At 35.3% G+C, this 10,697-nt stretch overlaps 1 protein-coding gene across 1 annotated transcript in view; it reads right to left on the bottom strand.

Moving 5' to 3' along the window:
- Positions 1–10,697, bottom strand: part of LOC123666045 (rab GTPase-activating protein 1-like) — a 44,584-nt gene continuing 33,887 nt past the window's right edge. The window contains exons 15-25 of the mRNA XM_045600256.1: positions 10,400–10,588; positions 9,806–9,931; positions 9,462–9,572; positions 8,864–8,994; positions 8,331–8,452; positions 7,876–7,979; positions 7,097–7,207; positions 6,919–6,979; positions 5,908–6,035; positions 4,570–4,663; positions 1–660 (exon numbers count right to left, since the gene is read on the bottom strand). Coding sequence (XP_045456212.1) covers positions 356–660; positions 4,570–4,663; positions 5,908–6,035; positions 6,919–6,979; positions 7,097–7,207; positions 7,876–7,979; positions 8,331–8,452; positions 8,864–8,994; positions 9,462–9,572; positions 9,806–9,931; positions 10,400–10,588 — 1,482 coding nt within the window. The 3' untranslated portion in view covers positions 1–355. The remainder of the gene's footprint in view (positions 661–4,569; positions 4,664–5,907; positions 6,036–6,918; positions 6,980–7,096; positions 7,208–7,875; positions 7,980–8,330; positions 8,453–8,863; positions 8,995–9,461; positions 9,573–9,805; positions 9,932–10,399; positions 10,589–10,697) is intronic.

Raw genomic sequence — 10,697 nt, 5'->3', positions numbered from 1 at the left:
TTTAAATATTTTGTTTTTTATTACGTACATTTTTATATAAATGTTATTTAATAAAGAAACAAAAAGCAACCTTTCATTGACAATAATCACGTATTTATGCATGGAAACATTATAGCGTGCCTACATTAATTCGAATGGTAAAAATGGCAAGCTATTCCAGAAAAAAACGTTCATCGACAACTCTGATTATATATCATATTGACTAGTAAGTTATGTGCACTTTAATACTAATCATACGTTTCTACAACCCACACACGCACTTAGACCACAGATAATATTAATGGGAATATTATACATAGAAGCGAACGCGCGCTCGAAATCAAACCAACGAATATTTAAAAATGGAACACTTCTGTCAACCCATCGATAGGTTCTTTACGCTCATCGCGTCGTGGCTCCGTCGATTAAGGTCCTTTTCCTCTTTACTGATGTTCGACTCGACGAGCATTGAGTGCCTTTTTGCGTTCAAATCCTTCTTCCTTCTTACGACGTCCGGACTAAAAGGTTCGGACACGCGTCGGTCGAGAGTCGCGTGACTCTGTCCCTGTGTATTCAATAAAGAGCTTTGCCTATGGAGTGCTGGCGAATGCTGTTCTTGATTTAAATTTGGTAGGTACGTTTGGAATGATGGCCGGTTTTGCGCCGCTTCCATTATCGAACCTTTGAGGCAAAACATTTTTATAATAAATTTCTTCTTAATAAAACACTTTTTATCAATAAATACATTCATTTTGTTAGTAATGCAAGTATAAGCGTAACCCAGTTGGTATTTAGTAGGTGTAAGAATCATAGAAATGTTTTTCAACTAACTATATGTACTTAATCATAAAATGCAAGGAAATGAAAAGCAGAGGTGAAAATAATGAACACATGATACGCTAATCTACTAATGTTTATTTGATTCCAAAAAAAATGAATGGCATGCTTTATACAAGTTACAAACATATTACATATTACGTGTAAATAAAAGTCTATTGTGTAAAGAGTCAGCTTCATGTTCTAATGAAATAACTTCAATAATTGATATGGTGTGGATAGAAGCGAGAGTCATTTAATTACACCAGAAATTATTCTGGTTACTGGTGGTGCTACATATAATTTTTAAGCTATAAAACTAAAAAAATAGTCCAAACAGAAATAGCAGTTTAGGCCCAAGCTAGCTTTACAACTGATATAGTTATATGTGGTTTAATTTAATGCTTCTAGCTTGTATCCCACACTTTATGTTGATTGTTTTTATATTCTTATGTTTACACATTGTAAACATTTGGGACCGTCCATAAAATACGTCACTGAGGAATACTACTGTTTTGCGCTCCTCTATCCGCACGCTCTCGTAATTTAAAAAGCATACAGATTGATAATTTGAAATTTTTTTTTCAAAGATAATGGTTTTAAGTATATAAGAATGACATTAATATTGTCTAAAATTTATGAAGTAGGAATGCTAAATTTCCTTAGACCTTATATCCCATGACGTTGAAATTCCCCCCCCCCCCCCCTACCCTTTATTAACGAACGTATTTTATGGACGATGCCTTTTACTAAAAATAAAATAAGTACTAGTCACTATGAATGAGTTTACTAATTAGATCAAATTTAAAACACAAAATGAAGTATAAATGAAAAATCATTAGAAAATGATATAGGTACTATTAATTCACACGACATCTAGAGTTTATTACGCATGCCTATCAATACGGATTGAATAGACACAGTTAACAAGCTTACAATAATTCATTATGTATTCACCTGAATTAACATTAAACAGGCTTTTAATGACCTACAAAAGAGACAGATCAGTTCTCATTACTAGGAATATCAATTACACTACTAGACATATTAAATTCGATTTATACATAGTCTGGCCATAAATACTGTTACAATTAAAAATAAACAAAATATTACATTTGAATTTGGAATCTGTCATTTTTATATGATTGTTTATTGTGTTGTCTCATTCTCGCGCCAATACATTGTTAAATATTTTGTAATAATAAAATAGAGTGGGGTGATAAAGAGAACCGAATCGTTGTGATTGCATTACACAAAGTAGTTATGGAGCCGAATACAATTTTTAAAACTCCATACGCTTGGTATTAGTCATATGTTTGTGTACCGGGCTATTGATAGGTACAATGAAACCTACTCTGTTTGTGACAAAAAAAAAATCTGGCCGTCTACATAGTGTTCGTACGAAGAAATCCTGTCCGAAAGCAAAATATTTTATCTTGGGAGATGAAGATAGCACCTAGAATTAGGTGCGTATTTCAAAAGATGACTTAGGAATTGCAGCATATAAGAGCCGCACTGGTCATTTCTTAACTGATAATTAAAAAAATCTTAATATTATCAAAATAACTACTTGAGCGGTACGCAAAAGTAGGTCATAGAATTTTTTTGTTTACGGATGAATTTTTTTTTAACAATTGAGCAATATTTTCACAAACAAAATGACCATATTTATGCTCAAAACTCTGAAGAAGCTTCCCAATTAAGACAGTCAACAGAGTTCAACGTGGGCATTATCCAACTTCAGTGATGGTTTGGTGGGGTGTTGGCTATGAAAGAGTGACTGAGTCATATTTTTGTGAAAAAGGTATCTAAACATCGGCACAAGTGTATCAAGATACCATTACTGAAAATGTAGTTAAGCCCCTTAACAACACCGTGTTCAATAATCAAGAACGGTCCTTTCAACAGTACTCGCCGCCGGGTCATAAAGCTCGATCCACCCAATCGTGGTTAGAAACAAACGTTCCGGAATCCATCAGAGCTGAAGACTGGCCGTCATCTAGTCCCGATCTTAAATCCATTGGATTATGATTTATGGTCAGTTTTAGAGAGTATGGCTTGCTCTAAATGCCATGATAATTTGGACCGCCTAAAACAATCCATATAATTGGCAGTGGAGAATTTTCCCATGGAAAGAGTGCGTGCTTGTATTGATAAATGGCCTTAACGTTTAAAGGACTGTATTGCAGCCAATGGAGAACAATTTTTTTTTTAATGTATTAAACTAGTACAATTGACATAATAGTAATAAATGTTACGTGCAATAGAAAAAAATGTTTTCTTCTTTGTAACAATATTTAAGGCAAGACTATGTATATAATTATTATCATAATAATATTATCAACAGATAAAAAAATATATAAAAAATATATATAAAAAAAGTGTTCCTAAAATAGTGATCGAACGTGATTGTATAGTGAAAGAATATTTTCATGAATTAAATAGGTTATGGTTAATAAAAAAAAAAAAATGACAGACTGGACTATTGAATACCATACTTAAAAATATGTTATTAAGTTACTTAGTTAGTGTTTTGAATTGGACATGCTTTTGGTGTAAGTAGACAAAAGTGAAATAATTTATGTTATTTTTGTGGGTTTTTATAACAGGTTTATGCCCTATGAACATACTATACATATATAACAGGTTAGCACTATTGAAAGCCATTTTAATCTGAAGAAGAAGAACAGGTTAATGTTAAAAAGCTTGCAATTAGTAAAAAGCAATGAATGTTATTTTCTTCCACAGAGTTTGTAATAGACAATAATACAGCTGATATTAATAAATCGGAAATATATTTAGTTGCGGTGTTATCCGGAGTTGTCAATTTCGATGCTTACTATCTTTAGAGATTAAAATAATTATTCTATCTTAGATAAATTTATATTATTACAAATTATTTTGCAATATATGAACGTGACAAGTGAAAAATAAAAGTTTTGTAAAATATGTAATTCTCTAATTGTATATACGTGCGTGTAACGATTTAAAAATTTTGCACAATAAAAAATCTAGCAATAATTGTATTAAAATTACCTCTTGTGTATTTAAAATACATATTTACACAACAGTGATTTTATTGAATATTTTTATAAATATATTCTTGAAAATGTCAATTTTAAAATGTGTCTACGTGTCATAATGGATCAAGCTTGAGCGCTTTGAAAGCATTTGACTGGCAAGCAAGATTTGTAGAATGACTTGCGTATAATTTATTTAACTATCATAAAAAGTATAATGTTAATACGAGGAACTTTGTATCACACAGCGTAGTAGAGTACGCTAAGAGTTAATAGAAGAGAAAAAGATAACGCGTATTTATAGGATGAATAAATAAAGGGTTTCTTACGATCAAAAAATTTTTGGAAGTGGCAAAGAAGAAAAGAGTATGAAAATGAAAGCCACGCTAATTTACTAAGAGCACGCACTCGAGGCGAATCGGTAAGGTTTGCAGTCGTTAAAAAATAAAAAATTATTATACCTACGTTCACGTTCTTTGACAAGAAATCTATAATACTTTATGGTATATATTAGTAATGTAAGCAAGAAGAGGTTGAAAGCGGAGCAGCCCACGTGGATGCCAACGAATATTATTATTATAGTGATGATCACCCAAACGAAGTGCGACGTATGTTAGATGATATTTTATGACATATATTAGAAATGTAAGCAAGTATAGAGTGAAAGCGGAGCAGTCCAAGTGGATGCCGACGCAGAGTATTATAGCGATGATCGCACAAACGAGGCGCGATTGTAGCGCGAACAGTCGCTTACCGAGCGTGCGAACGAGCCACGGCGCTACCGTCTGCTTCTGCGTCATCGCCGCCTGCATTTCGTTCAGCGCCGCGTTCAGCTGATGACTTAGTTCCTTCGAGTAGTGATTATCGTCGTTAGTAATACATCATACCATCAATAAACCTTAATAATAATAACGAAGGATAGTATACGTACATCTAAAGCAAATATTTCTATAAAAAAAACTATCATCATTATTCCCCCTATATCAATCATCTTTTACGCTTCATTATTTATATTATATTTATTATTTTTTTGCTTATTTTTTTTATAAAACTAAGCCGGCAAACAAGCGTACGGCTCACCTGATGGTAAGAGATTACCGTAGCTTAAAGACGCCTGCAACACCAGAAGCATTGCAAGCACGTTGCCGACCATACCCTGAATCCCCCCCCCCCCTCCCCTCAGGAGCTCTGGTCACCTTACTCACCAACAGGAACACAACATTGCTCTATATCCATACTCGCGTTTATACCAAACATTCTCCTGGCTCCTTATCGAATTGTCCATCACTGACGCCAGTTTCAGGCTCTCTCTACTCATGTCTTATTTTTATTTTTTATTTTAAAGGTTTATCAACTTTATGTAGGCAAACACTATATGCATATAACAGTGATAAATAAGCATCAAAGAAGACTATAATACTGTAGATACCTACAAATTGACAAGTATAGTACATAATTTTTAACAATTGTAACAGAGATGATGATTAATGATGAGATTTTCTCACTTTTATGAAAAGATGTTTATTTGGCAGGAGTATTTTTAAAGAACTATATAGAAAAATTATTTAAATTTATCTCTACATTCGTATGTCTGTCACGTACAACCTTTTATTATCAACAATCCAATCCTTATTTTAATAAATTATTCATTTTCGGTTACATTTCAAATGAAATCTTCAAGTCAAACTAATACGGATTTGCCTCATTTTCATCCAGTCAGCTTTCATTGTACTTTTCCATCGCGGGTAAGAATTTTTAATTAACTTAGGTCTAAACAGTCTTAAGCTTCTAAAACTTAAATATTAAGTATGTATGTAAGTTTTTGTGTTCACGTGTGTACATACGTACGTGACTGTATGTGTACTGTGTGTGCACGTGTGTGTACGTACGTGAGTGCGTGTGTACTATGTGTGCGCGTGTGTACGTAGTTACGTACGTACGTGAGTGCATGAGTACTGTGTGCACGTGTGTACGTACGTGAGTGCGTGTGTGCTATGTGCGCACGCGTATGCGCACGTGTATACGCACGTGAGTGCGTGTGTACGTGTTGCGTACATACGGAGATACGTGTGTGTATAGGTAAACAAGTCACCTGGTTGCTGCACTGCGCCTGCACGTGCGCCAGCTTCACCTGCGCCAGCTCGAGCTCCAGGTCGCGAACGCGTTGCTTTAGTCTGGCCTCCGTATCACTCGAGCTCTCCTTCTCCTCGCCTTTCTGATCTAACTCTGAAAATATAAAAATAATATAATATTATAATCTTACACATGTGGATTAAGAGCATTCTTAAGGGGTTATAGGTCACGTTTACGTTGTGATAAGAAAATCCTAGTCCATTTTAAAATTTTACTTCGTTCAAATAAACGAGCTATTTTGATAGACTCGTCCTGCATCCTGCACTAACTGGCGAATACAACTAAAGAAATGTGCATTGGAAACAATTCTTTTCCTCATACAATATTATTTATTGTAAATTATAGCCGTGCTTACACGCTCATTAGACGGTTATGCAGAAGTACCTTGCCAGAGTAGATCGTATATTAAGACAAAGTAAAATCCAAAAGGGGCTGGGATTTTTTCCCTTTGAACGTGATCTATTATACCTACTACCCTTCCCTCTCAATCAATTAGGAGTCAAACGCCCTGTATCAGTGTATAAAATAATAAAATAGTTTTTTTATACAAATTATAAAATTAGTAAAATCGGAAACATTAACATTTTGAAGCAAATGTAAAATCAATTTAGCACTTATCATTACAAATTCAAATAAATATCTTTAACATACTCACAAGTTAGTCTGTTCCTAAGATAAATAACTATCATATAATGCTAAAATTATATGTAATACCCCACTGATAGATACAATTATCTTTTTTTCATAAATATACATATATTACATACACACTCACAGTAACGTGTACTAACTACTACTTATACACTCAGACTCGAGGCAGGAGTCGAACCCACAAACTCTGGAGCAGAAGCCAGAGTCAATGTACACCGCACCATCGGGCTAGTCCAGAATAAGCTAACATTAAGTAAATCTTCTGAAAGAATGAGGATACGTGGGAATCAATGGATAAGTAAAAAGTTGTTTTTAATACCTTTATTGTTTTCCGTTTGTGCTATTTTAACGCTGCAACTGACGCAACTATTCACACAGTCCTGTAAGAAAATATAATATGTCAGTTGTTAAATTGAGCATTATGTAAAAGTTCATTCATGTGTGTCACTTGATAAATTTTCATAACAAGTTGTTCGTAATATAATAATAAAAGTTACCAGCATTTGATGTAACTGTTTGTCGAGACGGGCACATATCTCTCTATAATCTCGCGCTACGGCCGCGTAGTGTACAGAGTCCTTTTGAGCTTCCTCCAAACTGCTGCGAGTCTGGAACAATCAGAATAAACATTATAATGCCAAAGTCGAGTGGAGGAAAGGATATTTCTTACAATTTCACGTTAAAACTATTAAAGCGTTTGTGATAACCTTTTTTTAGCCGCTAAGTTAATTCTTAGTCCGAATATATAGAGCTAGATATTTTTTGGTCTTTACATACGTCGTCATCATCATCATCATCATCATCATCATCATCATCATCATCATCATCATCATCATCATCATCATCATCATCATCATCATCATCATCATCATCATCATCATCATCATCATTTCAGCCTATCACAGTCCACTGCTAGACACAGGCCTCCACAAGTTCACGCCAAAAATAGCGCGAACTCATGTTTTTTGCCCATAGTCACCACGATGGGCAGGTGGGCTGGTGACCGCAGGGCTGGCTTTGTCGCACCGAAGACGCTGCTGCCCGTCTTCGACCTGTGTATTTCAAAGCCAGCAGCTGGGTGGTTATCCCGCCATCGGTCGGCTTTATAAGTTCCAAGGTGGTAGTGGAACTGTGTTATCCCTTAGTCGCCTCTTACGACACCCACGGGAAGAGAGGGGGTGGCTATATTCTAACATTATTTACATACGTATTATACATATATCATAATGTATAGTACTCAGTATATAGATTTAATCAGTTTAAAGATAAATTATACCTGTTTAAGCTGACTTTCGAACGTGTCCCTCTCTTGCTGTAGTTGTGTGTTGATAACTTTTAGTCTTTCTAACTCCACGTTAATCTTTTCTTTCTCCGCCGATTCTGAAATATGTCAAACAGGAGTAGAAGCATTTGCAAGTAATGGAACATTGAAATTTAAATTAATCGCTGAAAATCAGGTAAATCATAACTCTTAAACTATAAAAAATCGCGGAACATACATGGGGGTGATTCGGATACCCCACAACAATTGACCGGCCATTCTGTATTGAAAAGAGATATGTGGAATAGGTCATTTGGGAAATAGGTCGTTTGGTTTTTCCCAAACGTAAGCAACCGTAAACGGAAGTTTAATGTAGGCTGATTCAGTTAATATCCAACTACATCAATTAACATGAACAATTCATTATGATGTATATTTGTATACCATAATAATAAATACATAAATCTTACCTTTGATAAACTTCTCGTATTCCAGTTGATACTTATGCAGCCTTTTGACTTTAATACTGCAAGCAAGTTTCACTATCTGACGCGAAGCTTCCTCGGCGCGACATTTCTTCGGCAATGTAACTCTGTAGTGAAATAAACATTGTTTATTTAAAAAAGTTTAAGATAACGATGTAATCAGATATTTCATAGGAAAAATTTATGAGATGTATATTTTTAACTAAAAAAAGACATAGCTTTATCTCCGAGGTATTAATAAATTTAGTAATTATTTCTTAAAGTGAAAGAAATTTTAATAATACTCAGGTAATATATAATACGATTTTAAGACATACGCAGCGGCGTACTGGCTGATGCACTGGAGCGTATCTTGGGCGTTTATGCTTGTGTATTGTGTTTCTGGACTCCCAACACAAGGAAATAAATCGTAGTGAATGAGAGGCGATTTATTATAATTTTTAATATCTATCTTTGGGTGCATTAAGAAGCAATAAATAATAGTATTTACGTTTTTATGAAATAACGTAACAACTCACCGGAAATATTTGAGAACACCTTCAAAATCGTGTTGCAACAGATCTTTTCGAGCACGAGTGAGGAGAGCCAGAGACACTTGGAAGAGAGTGTCCATTCCTTGTAGGAGAAATACATCTAGGATGTGATAAACCTGGAAAAAATATACTTTGATTAGAACTTTTCAAATTTTTTACAGCAGCTTGATTGGTAGCCTTCAAAGAAAATCTCCTATTCACTTCATTAGTTTGGACACTTGGACTATGGAGTTTCAACATTTGGGGTCGTCCATTAATCATACGATGTTTTTGACAAATTTTTAATCCCTAAACCCCAAAGTGTTTATGTGGTGAGGACTACCTGTTGATATTTTGAGATTTTAGCGAACCCTTTCCCACCCTTCAAAGTCTCATGTAAGTTGGACGACGATTTATTTTGACGGACGGATTTATTTGGACGATTATATTTTGCAATACATTTGGATAAGCAGTTTCGTGGAATAGGATAACACATTTTTTATAGGAAACATAATTAAAATAACACAATATATTCAATTTAAATTTAGGTTTATGCTTTATACACTATATTATGAGTAATTGCTGTTGACAAGTTTTAACTTACCAGCGGAAGAGGGAAGCGTGCTGTAAACACTGTAAGGAACCACTGTGAGGCAAACATGTGCGGTTCTACACCTAATTCTTGGAAATGTGTGCGTAGGTCGGTCAATTGCTCCTAAAAAACAATAATTATTCATATTATATATTACATATTCTGTGTGTGTATGTTACAACTTACAATTTATTTATGTATAAATAATTTACATTGATTTAATTTGAAGATTCAAAAGTTTCTCCTAGACTACTGCTGCTTATATCAATTACATTTGTAGAATGAATGTAAATGTAAAACAATATTTAAAGATATTGAGTTTATTATTAATAAATATCGTAAAATATTAGTATTACCTCCATTAATCTGTCCAATTGGTGTAACCTCATATATAGTGCTTCGAAACCATCTTTGTACAGCTCTCGTAATCCATATCCATACATCAGACGTACTAACAAACAAAATGCTTGCTCTTCTGGCATCTAGAAACATAACAAATCATGCTAGCATTATCTGTCACATTACAGTAAAAATCTGCAAGCGGAGAATTTTATTTCTTTTTTTTATTATCATTTGGCATCGAAAAACAACACTAAAATTTAATCTTTTTACCACCAAAATCTACTTTGAAACGAGCTACTGAAACTGAGGTAGGGCACAGCAGATCGACCTTACAGAAGATCACAGCTAAAGAATACTGTTTTCAAGCAGTATTGTGTTCCTGTTGGTGAATAATGTGATCAGAGCTCCTTGGGAGGTTGGATTGGGGATTGGGTCGGCAACGTGCTTGCGATGCTTCTAGTGTTGCAGCCGTCTATAAGCTACGGTAATCTCTTACCATCAGGTGAGCCGTACGCTTGTATGCAGACCTAGTGATATAAAAAAAAAAGAGCTGCATTACGACGTTTGCCGGGTCGGCTAGTGCGAATACAACGGCCAGCGGTAGTTACGTGCAAGAGCAGCGTGGCGGCGAGGAAGCTGAGCCCCTGGCAGTAGCCGACCTCCACGTCGTACACGGCGTAGGCGCGCGCCAGGCGCAGCAGCGAGTCCTGGCCGAGCCCGCCCGCCTCGCGGAAGAAGTCGTGCGCGGGGAACGTGCGCGCTATGTCGCGCTGGATCACCGCCTCGAACGGGCACTCCTGGCCGAAACGGGGCATTAATCAATACATAAGTTCCAATCAACACCTCGATGGCCCCGTTTTGATTTACTCCTGCTCTAAAAGTACGAACATCCCAGATTACAGCTAA

This window comes from Melitaea cinxia, chromosome 2 (assembly GCF_905220565.1).
Source record: "Melitaea cinxia chromosome 2, ilMelCinx1.1, whole genome shotgun sequence".
In the NCBI taxonomy this organism is placed as follows: domain Eukaryota; kingdom Metazoa; phylum Arthropoda; class Insecta; order Lepidoptera; family Nymphalidae; genus Melitaea; species Melitaea cinxia.
The sequence above is the reverse complement of the archived record's forward strand: the minus strand, read 5'-3'. Positions and strand labels throughout refer to the sequence as shown.